Source organism: Gallinula chloropus, assembly GCF_964237585.1.
Source record: "Gallinula chloropus genome assembly, chromosome: 10".
NCBI lineage: Eukaryota > Metazoa > Chordata > Aves > Gruiformes > Rallidae > Gallinula > Gallinula chloropus.
In genome coordinates this window covers 12,372,712-12,396,702 of record NC_140095.1, presented here as the reverse complement: position 1 = coordinate 12,396,702, position 23,991 = coordinate 12,372,712, and the positions used below count along the sequence as shown (strand labels likewise).

The 23,991-nt window shown below is 48.9% G+C and overlaps 1 protein-coding gene across 1 annotated transcript in view; it reads left to right on the top strand.

Annotated features, from left to right (window-relative positions):
* Window positions 1–23,991, top strand: part of COL23A1 (collagen type XXIII alpha 1 chain) — a gene marked incomplete at its 5' end in the record, with an annotated part of 185,503 nt that overhangs the window by 155,571 nt on the left and 5,941 nt on the right. The window contains 23 exon segments of the mRNA XM_084268715.1: window positions 4,194–4,220; window positions 6,049–6,075; window positions 6,739–6,765; window positions 10,524–10,595; window positions 11,853–11,969; window positions 12,428–12,463; window positions 12,998–13,024; window positions 13,420–13,446; window positions 14,581–14,625; window positions 15,220–15,282; window positions 16,591–16,635; window positions 17,519–17,596; window positions 18,153–18,176; window positions 19,001–19,054; window positions 19,770–19,814; window positions 20,034–20,123; window positions 20,622–20,693; window positions 21,461–21,502; window positions 22,296–22,322; window positions 22,755–22,826; window positions 22,905–22,958; window positions 23,139–23,165; window positions 23,655–23,708. Coding sequence (XP_084124841.1) covers window positions 4,194–4,220; window positions 6,049–6,075; window positions 6,739–6,765; window positions 10,524–10,595; window positions 11,853–11,969; window positions 12,428–12,463; window positions 12,998–13,024; window positions 13,420–13,446; window positions 14,581–14,625; window positions 15,220–15,282; window positions 16,591–16,635; window positions 17,519–17,596; window positions 18,153–18,176; window positions 19,001–19,054; window positions 19,770–19,814; window positions 20,034–20,123; window positions 20,622–20,693; window positions 21,461–21,502; window positions 22,296–22,322; window positions 22,755–22,826; window positions 22,905–22,958; window positions 23,139–23,165; window positions 23,655–23,708 — 1,152 coding nt within the window.

The window sequence follows — 23,991 nt, the reverse complement described above, 5'->3', positions numbered from 1 at the left end:
TCCTGCTCTTTTGTTCTGACACTTTCCTCTTTTTCACAAATGTGGGGTTTTACCATTTTTTGAAACCACAGAGACAGAGATTGAAGGCAGCCCTTTGAATCTGTTAAAATTTGTCTGCAGGGTTCCTTCCGACCCCTGTGCTAATTTTTAGCAGAGCAGGAAGCATTAAAAATAACCATGAGAGAAAATTTCTCAACTCAGAAGGATTGTCCTCTTTAATAATCTCTGGCTTAGTTTTCACTACTTTTCCCCCTTAAAATTCCTGTAATGTTGCTAGAGCAAACACATCCCTGCCAGCACCAGAAGAGGAAGGCAGAGGGCCAGTTAGCCAGGCTGGCACCTGGGTTTGCTCCAAGCAGGGATGACAGAGGTACAGGGGGGGAAATGCTTATTATTTCTTGGAAAAGCTTTTGCATGTGAATCAGAGATTGCAAGCTCCACATCTTCCTGCTTTGATGAACCTAAAATTGTTCCCAAGCCTTCAGCTGCTCTCACACAATCTCAGTTTTGCAATGAGAGGTGATGTTTTGGTGCTGAGTCTCAAGACAGCTGATATTCTACTGTGAAACAAAACAAAACACCGAAATTTGGGTTAAAATGTGTAAGAATGCAGCCTCCTTCCTCTGAAGTGGAAATATCACATGGCCAAACCAAGGCATGTCCCAAGAGTGTGTGACATAGCAACACCTGACTTGTCTGCATTCTCAGTATTACTGTATAAATTATTATATATTATAAAAACATATTTCTTATTCAAATATATCTCTTTGAATAAGAAATAATATATCACTAACGTATCCTGTAAACATATATCTTCTATATAAATAATATTCTCACCCAGGCAATGGCAGTGGGGATGCACCCTGGCTTGGGTGGCTATGCCTGTAGCAACACCATGTGCTTACGTTACTGTTTGAGGGGGAAACCCAAGGTGAGAAATCACAGTTGATCTCTGATCTGTGTCACCAGCATCTCCTGCCCTGGAAACCTGAGGGCTCTAGCCAGATGTTCTGGATATATTTTATTTATCAAACTGTCAGCAATGTTTCTTCCTGTTTTCTCTTCAAATGTGGAGGATGCCTTGCAGAGGGGATTGGTCCTTACTGGTGCGTGGTCAGAAAATGAGATCTGAGTTGGTTACAGCTAGGGGAGGGGGTTCTGTCATCCACCAAATGATATTGGCTGAGATCACATCAGTGTCTTCTTCCTTGAAGCACCTGGGATTGATGGGTTTTGTCCCTCTTGGCTGGTGCAGCGATGGTTTTGGTCAGAACCATGTTTTGGGGGAAGATGATTGAATTATCTCTTTACCTTGTCTTAAAGCATCAGGTTTGTCCTTGGCAGAAAATTCATCCCCTCCTGATCTAGAAAGCATTTAATTACCTAAACCACAATCGTGGTGGTGGTGTGATTTGGAGTGAAAGGTTTGTAATCAAGAACAGGCAAAAGCCTGAGAGAAACTTATCCCTGGGCAAAAAGCACAAAGCCACCTGGCAGCACGAAGCCACTGCGATGCTTTCTCTTACTCGGGCCCTCTAATGGGGTGTCCAAAAAACTCACCTTTTTCTTATGCTCTGTGCTGGTTCTTTAACTGAAAGGGTTTTATGCCCCCCCCCCCCCCCCCCCCCAGAATGGAAACTTCTGTAGAGGTGTGGTTTGACTGGGGGATAGGGAGTTACTTGTTGGGTTCCTGTTCTTTAGTTATCAAATAGACTGAAGATTCTTTCATCTGTCATTAAAATGGCAGCAGTATTCAAACAAAAGACAATGACCTCGACATACAGGGGCTCCTGAGATTCAAGCAATTAAATAAGGAAACCCAGATTGCAGATGCTGTCTCCTGCTTTACATGTGTGATCCTCTGGCTGCTCTCGGAAGCCCAGCCCTTGCTCACGTGGGCATTTGAGTGAGCAGGTAGAGCCGAGTTAATTAAAATATCCAGCTCAGACTAACAAAGCATTTAAAAGTCTGAGTTAGTCATGTCCCTTCAGCGACCCGCCTGGCCAAGCGCCCCTTTGAAAGCTCGATGGATATTGTTTCTGTCAAGCATTAAATCCTTTCCCTCAAACAAACTTCCTTTGAATAGGCCATTGTTTTTCCTTCTGGATCAGTCCCTTTGTGGATTGATACACGAATAACTAAAAGCTGATGAATTGGTATTGTAAATTTATTTTTAAAAAATAATAATTATCCCCTGGCACCTCTACTCCTTTGAGAAGTTGGATGAGCTACACGTTCCCTGCTCACCTTGTCCTCAGGAGGTCAGAGCTGCACTGGGAGCTCCAGGTGATCCGTCTCAAACAGCGTTTCAGGAAAGATGCTCCATGGACCTGGCACCTTTCCCAGGTGTTATAATGTAAAGGAGTTGGGGTGAGATGAAGTATGGAGGGTGTGTTAGGGGAAGTAGTAGTGGTTTGGTTGTGACCCACGAGCCTTGGCATTAACAGACACAACCACAGTTTCATTACTACTATGTAGCAGTTGTGTACTGGTAGGTCCTTATGAGAAACAGTACACATCATGTTAACAGCATAACCAAGGTTTGGTCACTTCAGAAATCTCATGTGTAAAGAAATCCCCATTTACTTTCAGGTGAACATCTCTTGTACAGGTGCCCTAGTCTTTACAACACAGGTACTGATCTCCTGCCCAGGATTCAGCCAGAGCTCTGTGTGTCCAAGCCCAGTCACCACAACAGACAGACTTCTTCCTTGTTGACAGACAGAGCTGGGAGCCAGAAGGATGCTGGTTTCACGCAGGCATTGGGTTCCCCTTACACCCCTTTCTCTTCTTTGCTCAATTTCACCATCACAGGTTTAAGCTAAACTGAAAAAGCTTCACCCTGATCGCTTCCCTAAGACATACAGACAAGTCTGATGCTTTATCGTTGTGTTATACCCTAGTCCAAACTGATTTGGTTCAGTAGCTCCTTCTGGCTTGCAGGGCTGGAAGATGTTTCAGCCCAGCGTGTGTGCACAAGGGACCAGGATGATGCTCGTGTGCCACACGCATGTGGCCGTGCTGTGCAGACGGAGCAAGGTCAGGTTGGGTTTGGGATCACAGGGACAGCCGGCTGCACTGCAGCACTGTCAGGCCTTCCCACAGGGATGCAGTGCCCGCTGTCCAGCACGGCCCACAGATCTTTGCCCAGCAAAGCATCTGAGCACATGTCGGAGATTTGAGGGTGGCAGCAGGTGTCTGAGGGCTTTTTTGACTCATAACAATTGTGCCATGTCTCTTCAGGAACAGTTTGCAGGGCTGGGCCTGCTCTGGACTTAAGGAGGAAAGATTTTAAGTTCTTGGGCAGCAGTTTGTGGATCAATGGAAACATAACTGGGATTTACCATTCCTGTTGTGTGCTCCTCTTTGTCCCCAAGCGCCTGTGGGCCAGCTCCAGCTGACAGCACGGGCAGCATTGGGTTTGTCCTCATCCCACACACATCCTTTCTCAAAATCAAAGTTTCCCATGGCTGGCCCCATTCAGTGGTTTCATGTTAATGGAGGGTTTGTGTGCTAGAAATGGTGGGGAAATAACTATTTTTCACATTGGTCTGCAACCTACTCCTGCAGCAGCTCTAAACAGGGGAGACCTGGAGAAGAACTGGGGTAACTGAGTGCTTGGTCCTGCGATAGAAGTGTGCTCCCAGCTTTGTATCGCTGCAAGCAAGCAAAGCACTTGGATGGGGCAGGTCCCTTCCCATCAGTGAGGCTTGTCATTATGGACTGAGGGCGAGGGATGATCCCCACACCTTGGATAAAATGGTGGAGCTTCACCAAGTCCTTTTGCAGAAACCAGTGGCTCAGATCTGAGGTTGATGTGCATCACTCCCGGGATCTGTGCAGCTTAACCCAGTCGGGCATGTTTTACTGCTGCTCTCTTAAACACCTCAGGGAGGCCCAAGTGCTGTGCCAGCAGTGTCACCTCAGCCCTGTCACTAATCCTGTCGCTTCCTTTCACGCTGCTTTATACTCTGCGAGTTGTTTGACGCCTCTTACTGTACTGCTGTGAACCCCTCCCGCTGGATCGCATGGATGAAGGAATTAGGTATATAAGTAACGTAGCCAGAGACTGTGCCATACGTAAGTAGAGCCTCTTTCAGAGCATGGCTGATATTGTGATGGTTGTAAATGGATTTGATTTTTTAATTATTATTTCTTTCTTTAATAATACTGTCTCCTCCTTCTCTTTTCAGGGTCCTCTTGGTCTGGATGGCAAACCAGTAAGTAGCACTGAGCACCAAACCTAGCAGGTCTTCATTCGTGCTGCTCTGCAATAGAGGGACAGGCTCTCATCTGTTCCTTGTTTATTTCTACTTCTATCTGTTTAGGAGACAACGTTTTATTTAGGAAAATTATTCTGTGGTCTGTAACACGTGCAAGTTTAAAAGCCAGGGGCTGGCTGGCACAACTGGAGTTGAGCTTTCCTTTACCTGTAAGCTCACCTTGAGTGCTGCTCTCCCTCCAGCACCAGCTCAGCTAGTGTAGGCTCTGCGCATGGGCCACAGAACAAATTTGGGAAATAAACTCCAGTAGCACCTTGGAAGAAGCAAAGCCAGTCACTTGGTTGAGTGCATCTGGCACTGCAAATCAGTATCATAAAAATAATTGTTCCCAAACTGGGTTTATTTGCCTCCAAAGGAGCCCAGGTGAGAAGTGCTTGAGAGTGGCTGGTATCCATGCAATGTTTGATGGAACAGCCTAGACATCACTTCATGAGTTGTTTGCTTGACTTTATTTTTGCTTGGAATACTTTGGGTGCTCAGGTGCTCCGCTCTCTTCTCACTTATTTTACAGAAACACAGACTTTTATATTTTTATGCTAGCTGAACAGTAGCCAGGTTTGATTCCTTTGGCTGCTCCAAGAAGCCACGTCTCTGTATTTCATGTCCTAGTCCTCTTCCCTTCCACCACGTTTGCTAGGGGACACCTTTTCAAGCTCTGGTCCTAAACCAACTGTGATTTTCCAAGTGGGCAATGAAAAAAATACTCCAAATACTTATTTCTAGCTGGTATTTTGTAATAGCTCTATATTGCTGTGGTTTGTTTTTATCCTAGCTTCCAAGATGAAAAATGTGAATTAGATCTAGAAATAACACACTAGAAAAGAAAAAATCCCAAGAAACTGGCCGGGCAGCTCATGCTGCTGCATTCAGAGCCTGGCTTGGATGAAAGAGCAGCACAAACCCCAGCCACACACTCCTGTGTGCACTGGCCTGTGTGCAGATGCATGTGGGTGCAAGTTGTGCCAAGGCAGGAGCGAGACCTCTGAGTGAGAGGGAGGGAGAATCTCAATGAAAAAGCCGACTTATCAAATGACCAAACTCCAACCAGAATGCTCATGATCTCTTCCATGAGAGCAAGGGGCTGTCAGCCTTGCTTAGAGCCAAAACGCCAGCAGGAGGGATGCTGCATGGGGATGCAGATGCTGCTGTTGGCCTCTCTGCTGACCTTCCCCCGCTGCATCATGTTTCAGCAGACACTGTGAATTGGGCTGAACCCCAAGATTCAGTATTTTTGTGTGCTGGAAGGAGGATGAGGAGCGGGCACATCAAAGTGTGGCTCTGCGGCTTCTCTTTGGGGCTGCAGTGTGTCTCTGCCTGCCTGTCTTACAGAAAGCTGCTTAGAGGGAAGATGACTTATGCCTTCAGCAAATAGGCCAAAGAAAGCAGCCCATCCTCCTTGTTTATTTCAAACAGATGTATAATTGTTGTAATGATATGCTGAGCATGTGTTTTTCTAGAGTGATTTAATGGTTCAAGAAATCTCTTGCATCTATTTAGAGTCACGTGTTTGCAAGTGGCTGTCACGCTGCCTGCCCTGCCCCGGTCCTTCTCCAGTCCTCTGTCCTGTCAAGAGCAGGCAGGACCTCAGTGGTGTGCTGCTCATGTGAAGCAGTATAGAGCTTAAAGTAATAGCACATATAACTTAAAATAAGAGTGACCTTGGCTTGGGATTGCCAGTTGATAAACGCGGTCTCCTTGGTTGCGATGTTGCGTGCACTGAGAACTCTGCTGTTTCTTGACTTGGATCCTTCTTGTATATTTCCAGGGACCTCCAGGACCAAAAGGGGAAAAGGTAAAGATTGCATTAATAATGCATGGCTTTTGAGGAAGCAGCCACGTATCCTCCTCCTGCTTGTAATTCTTTCTGTTTGGGTTACCCCCAGTACGCCAGCATGACTTCACCACTGGGTTTCATTGGGATGTGGAGTCATGACAGCAGGTTCTCGGGTTGCTCTTGGAAAAGGCCAAGGGAGGGGAGGGCAGAAAGAATTTGCAAAAATGTAGGATGAATAAGTATGGCTGTCGGGAACTAATCCCTTACGGGTTAGGCGAGTGCCATACGGCTCTCCTTGCTCTCCTCCAAGAGCTCCATCGCCCTGTGTTTGCATGACATCCTCCCACAAAACTCGAGCTGCCAAAGGAGGTCATTACTCTACTGGAAGTGATGTTAATCCTCACATGTGTAGGACATAAGTAGTTGCTAGGGGAGCCTTCGGGTTGGAAACAATCTGCTATTTCTCATTTATTATCTGTTTCATTGCCTGCCAGGGCAGAATCATTCCCTATTGTGTTGTCTTGAGCCCTTCTCCTCACTGAGTTTGAACACGTTAAGCAATAGGACTCGTCCCACTTCCCTTGTGTGCCCTTCCCGCGTCCGGCTGACCCCGTGCTCGGTCCTTCATCACTGAAATTGGAACTCTAATAGCTGACCCTTGCCTTTTTGCTTGACACACAGGGTGAAGCAGGGGACATCGGCCCGAGGGTGAGTAGTGACACAGCACGTTGATGTACTCCAAAATCTGGTTGGGTTTGGTCTCCACACCAAACAAGGCTTTGAGCAGCTCTGTGGCAGCAAACAGAGGTACCATAACTGTTCTGGGAACGCTTGAGTTTGCCATCAGAGCTCTCTGTGGTGGTGGTTTTCCTCGCTTTGACCACAGGGAAACGAGTTGAAAACCTTGAGGTACCTCATGAAGGGTTTTGCTTTTTACTGGTCTTTTCTATCCTGATTCCCCCTTCTGGTATCAGTGACAGACTCCCTGTTTCTCTTGAAGCTGTGCTCCCTATTCTCTGGCATTAGGGTGCCAATGCATGGTAGGAAGACTTGATGTCCATCCCAAAGAAAGGCCTGGCATAGTGTTCTGCCAGATGGAAAGTCCCTCACCTCTTGCTGAGCTACCTGCCTGGGAGCATAGGCTGCCTTTGATTGAAAATAAAGGCTTTAAAGTGACTGTATGACAAAGGAAAACTGTGATGGTAGCAATAATGTAATATCCTCTGTCAGGGATGAGGCAGGAGGGTTCACCACGAGGTCTGTGGTGTTTCCAAGGTGGGCTCTGTCACAGTGACAGGTGCAGTTGGCCATGGGTTACAGCACCTGCTGGTACTCCAAGGTGGGGATGTGCAGGGATGCTGGGGATGGGCCCCATGAAGAGGCTGGATTTGGAGCTGGCACCCAGCTCAGCTGGTAGGTTGCTGGAAATGGAGCCAGGACTTCAGTGGTTAATGTCTGGCAGAGATGCCTCAGAGTCATTTCTTTTCATCAGAGGCTGTGAAATCACTTTCTGAAGTCAGTGTTGTTTCTGTCCTTTCACCCAACCGCCTTGGGTGTCTTTGGAAATGTGACCCTTGGGCTCAGAGAGCCCCTAAAATTTCTCCAATAGATTCATGCCTTGCCTGGCTGAGGAGGGGCTCAGCATAAGGTCTCAACCTTGTCTAAGTACCCACCCACAGCTTCAGAAAAGGCTTTAAGAGGTGATTCAGCAGCACATGGGTGTGAGTTTTTGCTCCTCAGCCGGGGCTGTGGATGACTTCAGAGCTGGTAACTTGGGTGATACTGGAGGAGATGCTTGGGCTCCCAAACACCCCGTGGTCTGTACTGCTGGGATCTCACCTCCTGCCACGGCTCCTGTTTGCGCTGCGGGAGATGCTCTGGGGACAGGCTCCATCTGGACTCCCAGGAGTGGGTGCAAGCTCCCAAGGTAACACTTGTCATATGTTTTAATCTACTGATTAAAAATACATGGGTTTTTTTATCCTGAATTGCACTTGTCCAGATTTTTTAGGTTTATGTATGACTCTTTACACAAAACTAAGAAGAGGGCTCAGATGCAATTTGGGAGGAAAGGGGGAGAAGCACAAGTAGGTTTAACAACTGGTGCCTGGCTTTGAAAATAGCTCCCTTTACGTCTCCAGACGCTCTGGGTTGTGGATTGGATACAAAAATTCTTAATACCATCTGGCCCAGATTATTTTTTATATTTCCTAATTTAATCTATCTTCCTCCTCGAGTTTCAGGGGTGGCTTTGTTTAGCTGGTTTTGAAGGATGTGTCGCAGCAAATCAATGGGAGGATAAACAACTAGGAATACATCCAGTGCTGCCTCCCTCCTCAGTGCATCTGTCTACGGGAGGCGGATCGAGGATAGTCTGGGTCAGCAAGGGCAAAAAAGTTATCACTGGGCATGGTGGATGAAATGAGAGTAATGCTTGGGGTGCCTTTGGGGGGCTGTCTGCAGTGGAAGTGAGATGAAGGCAATTAGGGATTAGCTACTGAATATACTCGTGTCTGTGCTGCTTCTCTTTCTGTCTCCCATTAAACACCTGCCAGCAGTGGAGACATAAAGAGAGAGATTATTTCATGTGTTGAGTCCACCTCATGAAGATGTCAGGGGGCAGTTTTGGAGAGCTGGGGAAGGACTTCACGCTGGGTTGTCTTCAGCACTGAATGCCAGTGCTTGCTATGGCATCAGGGAGCCTGTTGCACAGCCCCACCGAGGTGGGATGGGGAATAACTGGGTTCACATACACAGATAAGTGTGTTTACAGGGAGAAACTGAGAGCAAACATCCTCTCTGCTCTGGGGAGGAGAAGGATTTGAAGCAGGGTACTGCCAAAGCCAGGACAGCTGTGCCCTGATGTTTGTGCTTGCATTTATCTCTTAAAAATCAAATGTGTCGTTATACCTCTGAAAAGGCCTGTTTTTATAAGCCAGGCTTGCTCCCTGAGCTGGCACTGGGATGACTCTGGGTTTATTGCCTTAGCTTGGGCGATACTGTCCTTACTCATGGTTCAGATGTTTAGACAACTGGTGGGGTTGATGGATTTTTGCATGTCTAGGCTAGTGGATGCACAGTGCGTGCAGCTGCAGTGCTGGGTTTGCTCTCGTGCTCTTGAGAGGGAGAAAAGGGGCTTCAGCCTGTGAGAGATGCTTTTGTCTGCAGCGGCCTGTGCCTGCTTGATGGCCAGCACCCATGGAGATGGTACCAGTAGCGTGTCCTGCTCCGTGGGCTTATCTGAAAATCCCACTTCATGCTCTTGTGTATCTTCCTGCACATATGAAGCCATACAACTAGGTCCTTTGGGTCTGCCACAAACCCTTTGCTCTCAGTAGAGCCTTTTTGGTGTTCTCTGTTGTATCTGGAGAGCCTCGCCAAGCACAAGAGCTCTGTGTTAACTTCAGTGTGGCATCATCTTGCTTTTTTAAAAATCTCAGGATTTCAGTGTTATTCCTCCCCAAACCAGATGTATTTAGGTGAGCTAAAGCCCCTCTGTACAGCTTGGAGGGGGGAAACCACCCCTTGGGGGAGTTACTTTCCAGGATTGATTACTTTTTTCTTCCCACTTTGCTTTCCCCCTCCCTTTCCAAGAAAACTGAGTTAAAATACCTGTGCCTGATGCCCTGGGCACACTCACTGCTAAGCCTGCCCTGGGAGGCTGGGCAGAAGGTGGGCTTGCCTAGACAGTATTTATCCCCAAACTAAAGTTTGGGGTTACGTGTTCTTTGCCTGGGAGGTTTAAAAGCTCTCTGGACAATGCAGACAAGAGGCTTGTTTCTTAGAAACTTCTGAAAATTTTCCTGGAATATGGACTGTGTGTTCCCATGGGGCTTCCCACAGCTTTGCTCCATCCCTTTGGTCCTCCTGTGGATGTGTGCAGGGATGGACCAGGGGAAAAGAGAGGCAGGCAGTGTCCTGAGAAAGGAAATGTCTTGCTGCCTCTCCCTGGATAGATAACTGGAGAGGCTAAAAGACAATAGCAATGACTATTGACATGGCCTGAACACATTGTTTTTGCATCATATAAATCTGGGAGATTTATCTGCACTTTGCAGGCTGGGGAATACATCAGTATTCATTTTGGCCTCTGGAAAAAAAATAATATTCTGTCTTCAGGAGAAATGCTGGGGTAGATCCCTTGTGGGGGTTACTGGAATAATGCTCCTCATTCTGCAGAAAGCCCTGCAGTTGGGGAATCCTCTGCACCCCAGCTGCTTTGAATGTCCTATTGTGCAGTAAACTATCGAAGATACTTCATCCCCTCTGTCTGTTTACTGCTCACCAAGCTCCAGAGCATCCACTGGTTAAAACAACTGCTGTTGGCTACCTGGAGTATTCCTGCCACATCCAGCAGTTAATTTTCAAAGGGAAAGAAAGTTACATACTGTCACAGCCTTTAAAACTCACTCTGCTGAGCTTTCATCCTCAATTCTTGCTCTTTCCTCTCTGCTTCACCTGGCCAGATGGTATTTCCCCGGCTCAATCACGGATTTCTGGCTAACGATCAGCTTGTCTTTAGCCGGCGAGTGCTCAAGGTAGATGGATCAGCTCTCCTGCTGCTGGTTTGCTGTGGTTCTTTGAGTTAATTTGGTTTCTTCTTTCATGTTGGAAGTGTGCAATTGGTATTTTAAATCATCACTATGTTGAGGTGCTTGTTGGGAGCATGCTTGAGTGGAGGCCCATGGGGATTTAGAGGGAGTTTTGTCAAAGTGGAGGGACTCAAGTGATGGATTTCAGCATTTGGTCCTTTGCTGTTTGATTCCCAATTCTCACCATGTTTTACAAATGTTCCTATGAGCGTTGCTGGTATTGTAAAATGAAATGCATTAAAACTGAAGTCGTCTAAATCCTCATACTCTAAAAGTGACGTTTTAATTGGGAAAAATTCAGTGGGAGCCTCTTGGCTTGGCATAATTGGATGCAGGGCTCAGCATTTGCAAAAGGATTTTTTTTTTTTTTTAAAGCTATGCAAGTGATTTAGGAGCCCAGATCTTGTTGAAAGGCCGTAGGATTTGTGCTGCTAAGTCACTTAAGGACTTCTGAAAATCCCACACTCGTCCCTGATTTGAGGGTGGACCACATATTAAATACAGTCCTCGTACTGCCTCGGTGGTAACCCTTCCAGATGTTCCTAAAACACTTACAAGATGGTCTTTCCATGAGGCTTCCCATTGTGCGGCCGCATGGACGTGCCCAGCCACAGCCCCAGGGCTGGGATGCAGCAGGACATTGGGGAGCCGCTAACTGGGTGCTGGAACCTCCTGGGGTGCTCCCCTCTGGTGCAGGCAACTACTGACCCTTCACATGGATACTGCTGCTGCTTCCTTTGCATCCAAGCACTGCTGGATGTTAATACATGACCTTGGCTGTATTTAAAGGATAGTACTAAGAGCTGTGGTGTTTTGTGGAGGGGAGGGTTTGGTGTAGTGCACTGAGCTATGGGAGTGTGTGCATGCTCTGTGCCAGCATGTCGTTGCTTCTGGGCTGTTTCTGGGTGCTGTCAAATTGGTGCTTTCCATACAGATGGTTGCTGGGCAAGGGCTTAATGAGATAACCCCTCCCTTGGAAGGCACTCAGCAAAATCCTGGTTAAGGAACTGGACCCAAAGGGCATAAGTCAGCCCCAGGCTCACTTCCAGCCTTCCCCTTTGGAAGCTGGAGTTCAAGTTCCCTGGTACAGCGGAGATCAAGATGCTGGTGCCCCAGGGATGCAGCATGTGTGTCATGGGCACCTCACGGCCACTGCTTGCCAACGCCTCTTCACCTCACCATGTCTGTATGAACTTCTTCCAGGGTGACCAAGGTCGAGATGGAGCCACTGGCCCCCCTGGTCCTCCAGGACTCCCAGGTGCCCGGGGGCCTCCCGGTGACACAGGGAAAGATGGCCCAAGAGGACCTCCAGGCCCCCCTGTAAGGATGGGAGATGTGCAGTGAGCATGTGCTAGGGCAGCTCCCACCCCAGCAAGGGAGAGGAGGGTGAAGGGTGTCCCCTTCCCTGGTGCTGCCGCACCAACCGCTGGATCCCCAGCCTGAGCCAGCAGTTGGGCCCTGATGGCTACTCATATGGCAAAGCTTTGGGGTGTGGGGACAAGGGAGCAGGAAGGGGGTCTTCCATCTTCTGTTTTGGAGCACAGAGCTGGACCTGGAGCTTGTATTTGCAGGTGCTGTTGTAACTCAGAGAGCCCAGAGGAGATCTCTTCCCTGATCCGCAGCCTTTGGATGACCTGTTGCAAACCTCCAGATCACTGGCAATTTATTTAATTTAAAAAATAGGCTAAAATGTAATGGTGCTGAGCATTGGGATTCTTGCTGAGTAGCTTGGAGAAGGAGGGGTAATAGTGTCAACACTGGTGTTTGTACTTTTTCAGGGTTTCAAAGGTGAGCCAGGAGAAGACGGCCTCACGGTTAGTATTGCCCAGAAGTATCCCTGTGTGTGTGCCCCTTGCCCCCACCTCACTTTACATCACCCTTCAGCTCCCTGCAGCAAGTGGGTTTGTCTTGATACTTATAGAGGCCAAAAAAACCAACCCCGTGGGAAGTTATAAATGCCCCCAAATGGATGTTTGTCCAGGGGTACCTGTGCCCTGGGGAGAAAAGAGGCCAGTCTTGGTCCCCTTGGCTCTCCTGGAGAGATGTGCTGCTTCTGTATCCTCTGCTGCTCTAAAGCCTCCTGGCTTTGTCAGACCAGTTCACTAAGGTCTAGGTTGGATAAAAAGGGAGTTACGTATAATTTTTATATGTAAAATATACAAGCCATGAAAGAATGTTTATTATTTACTGGGAGCAGAGAGAACTTGTGGCTGTATTTGTAAGGGAAGGGGGGAAGTTGGCATCTGCGCTGGTTTTCTTCGTGGAGATTAGAAGTATCCTTGGAAGGATTGTTATCCTGTTACACCCTGTTGTCAAACAAGCACAGCAACTACTCTTATGTTCCACAGGGTGCCAGGGGACCTCCAGGACCAAAGGTGGGTAATGTGCAATTTCTTACCTCTCTAATTGCAACACAAATTCTTTAAAGACTGCTGCACAAAGGAGGTGGAGATGAAGATAGGGGCTTACAGTCACATGTATTGATCAGGTATAGGATTGCAGCATTAACCACTTATCTGGGGCTGCAAATGTTCTGGGTATGTCCCCTGTTCAGGTATTGCAGCCACAGCCCATGAAACAGGGCTGGGGGAGACATGGGGGACTGGAAGCTGGCGTGCTGTGGGAATGTGCTTTCTTGCATTTAGAGGGGGAGAAAGATGATCAGCACAACCCAGGTGTTTTAATTTTACAAATAATTTTGACTATCTGTACAATTGGTCTTATTTTCTGCTACATCCCTAAACTTCATTCTCTTCTGTTGCTGTCAAAGGGTGAGCCCGGTATCCAAGGGAAGAAGGTAAAATGCTGGTTATTTTGGGGTTTGTTTGTTTTTTCCTTTGCTTTGCTCTGTGCTCAACAAGGGAAACCATTGTCATGGCCATAGCTGTCCATACCAGGCCCTTCCTTGTGTTTCCCAGGTTCTCTCACGCATGCGACCCCGAGGCAGGGGCACGGCTGTGCCTGCAGCCTGCTTTTCATTATCACAAGCCAGAAGCTGTGATCACATCTGCCCAACAGACAAAGAATAACACAGCAAATGCCAACCAAAGCAGAAGGTGTTGAGCCCTTTCACTCCAATAATTCAAGCTGAACTGGGAGGTGCCTGGAGGGTGTTGTCTCCCCAGGGGCCCTTGGGGTGGGTTTTATGAGGTTCCTGGGACAGGCATCGCCACGCAGCACGCTGGTCTTGTGGGGATTGCCCACCCTCTTAAGGACAGGGATGCTGCTTAGGCCAGGCGTTGGGAGACTGCTGGAGATTCTTGTGTGCAAGCTCTCTGTGTTTTCCTCTGCTGATACCATTAAGTGGTGGATAAATCACTGTCTCTAACTGGAGTTAAAGCGCTGACAGGGCCCGGACTCCCCTCCTTACTGCTTGGCCCAAACCAGCTGTGGCTGTGGGGCCTTTTCAGGGCAGAATTTGGCTTTAAAGGTTTTGTAACTGGCCGGCAAAATTGACCTGTTCAGCACCTATGAAGTGGTTTTACTCCAGGAGAACAACAAAGCGTGAGAAGTGGAACAAGAAAATCTCCTCCTGGCAGATGGATGTCATGGTGACATGTCATGAAGTCCATGGGGATGGGCGGAAGCTTGCAGGGGGTATTTGAGACCCAAAAAGTCTAAATGGATCAAATACCTAATTCCTATTGAAGGTGGGAGAGCCCCTTCCCTAGGGCCCATTGTAAGCAGCTTCTGGGAGATGTTCATCCACCTCCCTGGAAGCAAGAGGGGCAGAGGCAAAGCTGGGTGGTGGGAGCAGGGGACTGTGATGGAGGCTCCTGGGTTCCATGTCACAGCTTTCCCCTGACCTCCTGGAAACCCAAGTGGGTCTCAGTTCTGTGCAACACTCAATGGGGCCAAATGTAGTGTTAGAACCTGATCATAAGTGTGTGCAAGTTCTTTGTATTTCACTTTTTATATTTTATTTCTTCAGGGTGATGATGGGATCCCTGGGGAACCAGGACTTATGGGCCCTAAGGTACGTTCTGCTCTGTGTCCATCTCATGTATCTGCTTGAATCACAGAACAGCCTTGGCAGCATCTTTTGCTGTTTCCTTTGCACAGTAGCACAACTGGGGCAGGTTGAGAAGCCCAATTTCTCCCCTGACATGGAAAACCAACAAAAATATGAGAAAGAGAAGCACAACACACCCCTCTGCCACAGTAGGACCGCCCAAGAGAAGTTTGTAAACAAAGCTTGTCCACTGCAGCAGAGAACTGCTCTTTAGAGGCTCCTCTTGCATAAGCAGACTGGGAAGGGTCGCTGGGGGTGGTCCAGAGCTGGGGTTCAGGATGTGGGTTTGCACATCCCATCAGGGGCAGCTGGGTCTCTGTGAGAGCCTCCTCCAGCCCCTGCAGTTTTGGGGCTAACTTGGCAGCTGAACATACCACTCCTGGCCCAGCTAAGCCCAAAACCTTCACTTTTATCTCAAAACCTCTCCTTTTGCAACATGACAAAAGGGCTTTGCTCACTCAGGTCTGTGGAAGTAAAGATAACGCAAGGGATCTCTAACCTGGAGGAACTGCTTCCATCCGGCGTGTACAGCGTTTGTTTTGGTTGTCTTGTTTTCAGGGAGAAAAAGGAAGCACGGGGCCCAGGGGAGAAAACGGCACGGCTGGCTTCCCAGGGCACAAGGTAAATGCAAGTCTGTTAGCTGAGGGCCTGGGTGCAGAGCTGCTGGGGCTGGGGGTTTCAGCTGGGTTCGGTGCTTTAAGTCTTCACTCCCCAAAAGGCTCGTAACGTGCCCAAACGCATCAAAATGAGCATGTCGGGAAGTATTTTACCTTTTCCTGGTGATTTAAAAGCAGGGTTCAAGCAGACACTAGCAGGTTTTAAAATTGCCTCCTTGTGTGGTTTTCACTGAATTTCCTCTTTCCCCCCACGAGAGCTAAACCTCTGATCACGCTTGATCCGATACATTGATGCCCGTGGTATCGGTTCAAACCCCAGAGCACTTACACACTGTCCTGTTCCTCTGACCTTCATTACTGCCAAGAGATGTAATGAGACAGTTGTGATATGCTAAACAGTGATGATGAGACCTGGACAGCACTCATGGGGCTGTTACTTATCTACTTATCCCCTCAGCTGCTTCTTATTTAGTAGGATCTGTCTCCAGTTGTGGTTTCTATACTGAGCTGTGGCTCCTCAGTGGGCAAGAAGCTCTAGGACTAAGATGCCCCTTACCCAAAAGTCGAGAACCATAGTAGCAGTGCGGGTTTCTTTCCCCAGGGATCTGCTGAGTTGAGTTTTCCCATGGAGAGTCTTTGCATTTATACCATATTTTTCCTTTTTGGAGGGTTTTAATTTGGCCAGAAAATAGATTTTCACGAGTATGGCAAAACTGTACATTGTTTGTATGGTTGTTTTTTGAACCCTGAACTTAATTTCATGTCACTGCTGTGAGAGCACTGCAGCTTTCCAAAGCTTCCTAACATTCAAAAAATAAATAAAAAAGGGGGGTGGGAGGGAAGGGGAAAAAAGAGGAAAAAATAAAAGGAGGGGGAGGAAAAATTTGGCACAGCCCTTTTCCTAAAACACGCCCTCAAAAATGGTTTTAACATGTTGGCTGAAACTTTCCACATGCAAAATTCAGCCTAAAGCAAAGAGAGAGCCATGTGAAACCAGCACAAAGAGCCCAGCTTGGCACGCTCGGAGCACACAGCGGAGCCAGGGAGTGGCACGGCACATCGCTGTTCCGGGGAGCTCAGCCCCGCACGGGCCACCCTGCTCCCTCTTGCCATGAGACCTCTTCCTACCCTCAGCTGGCTCGCAGCGCTGCCTTTGCTCTGAGGGCAAACCTTTGCGCTCCGGAAGTTGCTCCTTGCTGGTGCTGAATCTCAAACCTATCTAGGCATCTCTCCTAGTTACACTGTTTTTAAGATAAATATCCTGTGTTTTCCTCCGTGTCTTTGAACTAAAAATGTGATTTTTGATTTTCAGGGGGAACCCGGTGAGAAGGGAGGCATCGGCTCCATCGGACCCCGGGTAGGGATGCTCAGGGCTCTGCTTTCTCTGTGGAGTTGCACAAAGGGGCTGGAGGGCAAATCCTATGAGGAGTGGCTGAGGGAGCTGGGGGTGTTCAGCCTGGAGAAGAGGAGGCTGAGGGGAGACCTTATCACCACCTGCAGTTAACTGAAAGGAGGGTATAGAGGGTCTCTTCAGCAAGATGACAGGAGACAGGACAAGGGGAAATGGCCTCAAGCTGCTCCAGGGCAGGGTCAGATCAGATGTTAGGAAAAAATTTTTCACTAGAAAGAGTTGTCAGGGCCTGGAACAGGCTGCCCAGGGAGGGGGCTGAGTCACCATCCCTGGGTGTGTTCAACAGATGGGGAGATGAGGTGCTCAGGGATCTGGTTTAGCTTAAGATGGGAACAGTTGGACTTGATGATCTTAAAGGACTTTTCCAACTGTTCCAACTGTTTGCCCCTCTCTGAGCAGTCACATTCTCCAGCACCTCTCTCTGTGGAGTTTGTAGCTGAGTGGCTTTGGGGTCCTTTGGTGCTAGATAATGGAGATGGTGCATATTAAAAGAAATCATTACATGGCTACCCCACGCTGCCAGGGGAGAGATAGCTCTGGGAAATGTACTCAAGTCCCATTTTCTTATCAGCGTGACCATCCTGTGAGCCCTCTTTTTTGCAGAAGAGAAGCTGTACTAGGATAATCAAGTGGGGGTTGCAATGCACTTCTCAGTTACACAATTTCAGGTCTGGCTGAAGCACATTTCAATGCTCAGACTAGGGATTGATTAAACTGATGGGGTCTGTAAGGTAATAACCCCCAAACACCTGGAGGTCAGGTCTTGGCTTTCATACCACCTGCTTCTCTGGTGCTGCAAAACCCAAATAGGATTCATCTCTGGTTGCAGGGTCCCCCTGGCCTAAAAGGGGAACAAGGTGACACTGTGGTGATTGACTATGACGGCCGAATCCTGGATGCACTCAAGGTAAGCCCCGCACCAAGGCCATACTGAATCCTGTGGGTTAATGGGAAGGGACTGAAAAACTGCCACCCTGATGTTGTGGCACTGTGTCTGCCCACATCCTACTTCTCCTTCCCAAGATTTTGGCCTCAGCAGAGGTGGCCAGCAGGGAAGAGCTTATTGCATGAGGGTATTTAGGATGTACCAGTAAAAAAATGGTGACAGAATTGAGGCTGTGAACCTCGAGGGATGAGGATGTGGGGTGCGAGTTAATACCCTGCAGGTAAAAGCAGTGCAGCCTGTGACATACAAATACCTGAGGCAATGAGTGTGATCAGACAGAGTATGGCCATGGGGGGTTAATCCATAGCGTGGAGCTGTGGTTTCCACTGTCCATCCTCGGGAGCGGGGTCTCTCTGCAGGCAGCAAGAGGGATGTGGGAGGAAGGGGAACAGTGTCTGAGCCCCAACCTGCCCGACAAGGCAGCACCCTGCCATTCTCACTAAGATTAAAGAAGCCATATAGAATAAATACTTAATTACAGACACATTTGAGAACCATCCTAATTGTTTTATAACAGGCTGCAGGGATACACAAAGTGATGGTAATTACCGTTGGGCAGATGTCTGCACGGCATGCAGCTTTGTGAGTGGAGACTGGGGAGCACAGTGGTTGGAGAGGCTCCATCAAACGTCTGGAGATGTCAGATGCAGGGCCCAGCCCCTCTGCATGGGGAGGTTGAGGGGCACGTCAACAGATGTAGCTAATTTTGCTGTTTTCTGGCTTATTTTAACTGGTTTTTGGTGTTTGTTCACTGACCTGTCCTGTGGATGGAGCTTTGGGAAGAGGTGACTTTACAGAGTGTGATTAAACATAACTGTGTTGGAGTGTGCAATCGTGGAATGAGGTGCATGGGCATGGGATATGGATTTGGTTTTCAGCTCAGCCAGGTCTTGCTGCTTGGGATAGATAATTGGCAAGTTGCAAAGTATGTTTGCCCTGAAGCAGCTCACGGTCTACACCCAGCAGTGCCCAGGAAAAACAGCTCCCTTGAGCGTGCACGGCTCTTGGGCCACTAGTGCTCACACAAACTCCTTCCTTTCCCCTCTTTAATCACACCTCACTGCCCGGGTGTTGCTGTTCGTAGCAGGATGCTTCTCCCTAGCCTGGCTGGCTGGAGGGAGGGAAAGGGGGGTGGGACACAAAACCAACCACCAGATCTGGGGCCGCACCTCTGGCTTGAGGCCTTTCGCCTCTGAACACGGGTACTGCTGCACCTGTACACCCAGCTGGCTCGGGTTGGGTTTTCCTTTGCGTGACCAGCCCCTGTGTAAGCAGAGTTTGTCGTTCAGTGTCTCTTGTGGGTCGTGGCTGGGAGCTGCTCCCAGTCCTGTCGTGCTCATGCCCAGTTTGTTTGCTGTGTTTCAGGGTTCACCAGGTCCCCCAGGCCCACCAGGCCCCCAAGGTGCTCCAGGTCCCAAGGTGAGCCGGCCTCTGCTGTGCAGACGGTGTTTCCTCATGAGTGACGCGGTTGTGTTTGGCTCTGCATATCATGAGAGCCTCCCAAGCCAAAATAAGGCAGACAACGCGGGCTGCAGGGCTTCTGATGCTTCTTCAGGCTGAGAAGGGAGGTTTATGCACAGAAGTCAAGGTTTTGTTGGCCTTTCTTTGGTCTCCAGCCTTTTCCCAGATACAAATCCACTCCCCATCCCACCTGACGGGTGAAATCCCAGCCCCTTCAAGATTTCCTTGTGGCACGTGGCACAAGTCAAGAGTTGTGAGGAGGGGCAGGCGGGCCCAAAAGCCGTGCTGAGCTGCCCTCCACCCCTATCCCCCCGTGCAGCTCTTGCTGCCCTGCTGCCATGTCCAGGCAGGACTGCGCTGTCCTCCTGCCTCCCAGGCCATAGCCCGTAACCTTCGCTCAGCTGTAGTTTTTCAAGAGCAATTTAACTTGTGGAAAAGCCTCTCTTGGAAGAATGGAAGGGTGTGGGGTAATGGTGCCTATCAAAGATGTCTGTGCCACACAAATTTAGGCGAGCTGGAAACGCCAGCCCATCGCTGAAACCCCCTTGCCACCACCCCTGAGCACGGTGATGCCAACCCACAGCCACAGCAGATGATATGTGCCTCTAACTCCTTGCAAAACACTGTTCCGGTTCCACTTACCCACGGGCTCCCTCTCTTTGTGTCGCTTCAGGGAGAGCTGGGCTTGCCGGGCCTGCCCGGGCTGGACGGTGAAAAGGTGCGTTGGGAATGGCTGGAGGGAGTGAGACCTCGCAGGAGCTGAGCTAAAAAGTTGTTGTTCGTGTGTCTGTGGGAGCTGCCACTGCTAAAAGCAAATCTCAGCCTGCTGGGAGCAGGCTTTGCCCTGTGACAGCAGCAGTGAAATGGCAGAAATGGCTGTTGGGGAGGGGGATGTAACAGTTTTCTCCAAACTGAATTGTTTTCTGTACCCTTGCAGGGTCCCAAAGGAGCGAAGGGTGACCAAGGCAACGCAGGGATCACAGGACAGAAAGGAGAGAAAGGAGAAACGGGCTTATTGGGCCCACCGGTATGTCCCTCCTGGTCCTGTGCATCTGCTGCTCGGTCCTTCGATGGATTCACTGCTGTCAGTGCTGAGTCTGTGCCTGGTTTGCTGATCTAAGCAGTGGTGTATTTATGCTGCGTTACTGGAGGTGTTCAAGGTTGGACAGGGCTCTGGGCAACCTTGTGTAGATCCAGGACTGGAGGTCGGTGGCCCAGCCTGTGGCAGGGGGGTTAGAACTCTGTGGTCCTTGGGGTCCCTTCCAACCCAGACCATTCTGTGATTCTACTGCAGAGCTGGGGGATGTGTGAGCTTTGAATTTTCTTTGCTAACACTGCTGATAACGGCTTATTCAGAAGGTGACCCAAGCCAGAAGCAAGGAGAAAACAATCATGTCCCCTGGGGCTGCACATGGGCTTTGGTTGGGCCAAAGATGGAGTTTGGAGGGAGACAAAATGCATTTTTCTCCCTTGTTTTTCTTTCCTGGAAGACACACATCATCAGCATTATGCTTTTATCTTCCAGGGAGCAGAAGGGCCAAGGGGAGACAAAGGAGAGAAGGGAGACACTGGCTCACCATGTCTACAGAATAATCATGTAAGATCTTGGCAATGTGAAGGCTCTTCCATGACATGGGGTCTGGTGCAGTTTAGGGGGTGCAGGCCGGAGCTGATGTATCCACATCCATCAGCAGAGAGGAGAGAAGCCCAACTGCTTTCTCCAAGGACTTGCAGACAGATCTAAAAGGGGTTTATTTGTTGGGGAAGGAACTTTGCACCCTTGACACCACAAAGCGACTTTGTTTTGCACTGGTAGTCAAGATACTAGGCGCTGCTGGTGTAATCCTGTTTTGTTCTAAGAACAAACCATTGAAGTTTTCCAGCATCTCTGCATCCTTTTCCCCTTATTCCCACCTCTGGGTGGGATTGGATAGTTTTTTATTAATGACACGAGGGGTCTAATGTTGTTCTGTGTTTGGGGGGGATTATTAGTTGTGGGGTTTGGGTTTTTACGGGTTTTCTGGCTGGTTGATATTTGGTTTGTTGGGGTTTTTTAATTGGGAAGGCTGGTTCACTCTGCTCTGTGTAGAAGATCACATCGTTTCCCAATACATCTATTTAGCAACTGGCACATACACCGAGTGGCCTGGGTCACACCTCCCGTTTCAGAGGCTAGCTTGATTCATATGCTTATTAAAGTTGATTTATAAATCCTACAACCAACTAACTCCTTGATTAGCAGGTATTTTTTTATTAACTCAGAGGGCATTAAAAGATGGTTCTGGGCCATGGGAGGTTTCCATTCCCAAACTGTCATCTCTCTCTGCCCTGCCTCACTAATGTGCCTTTAATTCCCTTCCACAGATCAACCCTGAGCCTGGACCCCCTGGATTACCCGGCCCTATGGTAGGACTCTGGGAAGTGGCTCATGCAACTGCACATTGGGATTAAGGATGAGGATGTTAAGGACACTGTTTACTGGTGTCACCTTCAGAGAGGTGGAAGTGGCTGATTATGGAGAGCGTATTGGCATCAGTGGCAGGGTTTGCAAATATTCCAGTTGCTCCTTGGGATGGGGGAGATAAAACCCTGTGGGCTGGGAAAACCCCCACAATGTTGGCTTTATTCCCACAAATCTGGCCTGGTCAGGGACTTTTTGCCATTGACTGAAGCAGGAGAGCAGGTGGGTGGTGATGAACACATGGAGTGTTCTTGATACAGGTGCCTGAGGTGTTTGGTACCTATGATGCTCCTAAAAGCTGAGGAGCTGCCAGGAGCGTCAGGAAGGTCAGGATGCCACTGCTGTGTCTGAGAGGCACCTGGAGAGACCCCGCTTCAAGCCCAGACCACCTTCCAGGCAGCGTTCATAATCTAGGGGTGTCCCCTGCCCAGGATCAGAGGGCTGTGGTGACATGGTACCCCCCTCTCCAAGCTGCCACTTTCTTCAGCAAAGCTCTTGCTGGGCTCACTCCCCAAAGCTCGTGTTGCAGAGCTTTATTGACTGCAAAGTGGTCCTTTCAGCTCCTCTTCCCCTCTGATTTGATGTCAAAGAACCAAATCAACTGCCACCTGTCTTGGAAAGAAAGATCTGGCTGCTGTCAGCCCATCATTCGAGCAAGGAATAGTTTGGGAAGCGAACTTTGAGGTTTGGGGTTTTTTTTAATTCTGTTTTTTAAATGCACCATTGTCTTTCCCACAGGGTCCTCCAGGAATCCAGGGGCCTAAAGTAAGTCCATAAATGAAATGTCACCCACTGTTTCCAGGCTGCCAGTGCATTATTTACAGGCTCACAAAGGCCTGTCAGCTCTTGGGACTGGTGTTTTTGTGACTGTTTGTGACAACACATCCCTTGGTGATGCAGTTCAGCATTTGGAGGTTTGGAAAACAAGCCGCTTTTCCTTCCAAACACATTTCCAGTCCTAAATCCTCCTCCAGCCTGGAGTTCTGAGGGCCAGCAGCACATGTGAGTCAGGGTTTCCAAACCCACAGGCTTAAACCTGTATGTTCAACTATTTTATGGTCCAGTCAGGAGGAAAATGTTAATGGTAGTGGGGGTAGAAGTGTCCCAGAGGTGTGGTAGGACGCAGCAGATGCACAGGGTGGCCATCCTGGGCAGAGCTGCCACATCTTCTTGGTTGATTCCCTTTTATTTACACAGGGCTTGGACGGTGCCAAGGGAGAAAAAGGTGACAGCGGTGAGAAGGGGGAGCACGGTGACACTGGACCTGCTGTGAGTCCTCTTCCCAAACCTCATTTCTGGCTGCTGCCAGCAAACCTGCCTTACAGCACCTGCCTCTTTCTCCTTCAGGGTCTCCCTGGTGCTCCAGGGCTCATCGGTTTACCCGGTACCAAAGGAGAGAAGGTAACTAATTATCTGGGTGGGAAAGGAGCAGTGACACAGCAGTGTGACCCTGAAACCAGGGCTCCTCTCCACTCTGGGGGCCAGCCTGCGCTGGTGCTGCTGTAGTATTTCACCAACTAGACATTAAGTTTGCCTGCAGCACCAAACTCAACATCTTAATTTTTGTTTTTACAACTGCAGGGAAAGCCAGGGGAGCCCGGATTGGATGTGAGTATGGAAAACGGGGGTTGTGGTATGTAGAAACATGAAGCACATGCATGTAAAGGCCATCATATTGCTTGAGATCGTTGGAAAAATACATTGCTAAGGCTGTATAGGGTGTTTTTACCCTACACACCGTGCCTGTGGGACTATGTCTGGAGGAAAGGGCTTAACTCGGGCCGGATGCCAGACTCCTTCCCCACCACACAGTGGTAACCACTCCACTGAAGATGCCACAGGGGTTTCCCTCTCTAATTGAGAGTATTTGTATTGAATTCAGTGAAATGAAAATCTCCAATAGCTGTAATGTTACTGGGGTATGGTAAAGCCATTTCCCAAGGCAAACCATGGGGAGAAAATGTCATGTTCTTCCCCACGGGTGGATGGGTGATTGTTGGAGACTGCTCTTGTTGGACTGAGACGCTGGGACATTCGTGCACTAAACTTCCAAACTTTTTTTTCCTTTTCTTTTCCACCCAAAATTTGTCATGATAGGGTTTTCCAGGTCTCAGAGGAGAAAAAGGAGAGAGAAGTGAAAGAGGTGAGAAGGTGAGTGGGTTACGGCTCTGGAGATGCTCGTGGGGGTGGGATAGGCAGCGATGCTTGCCCTGGGTATTGGCTCCTCCCTAGCCCAGCAGTCTCTGGTCACTGCTGCAAGGCCAGTTCCATGGCACAGGTATCTCAGTGGCCACAGTGTAGGGCAGGATGTGCAGTTAATCCCTACCCACTTGGAAAGGCTTTCTGCAAGCCTGTCCCCTCCTGGCACAACCACTGTGGGGAAACAGAGCAGCCTGACAGCTCCAGCTTGTGAAAAATTGCCAGGTTTGGCTTA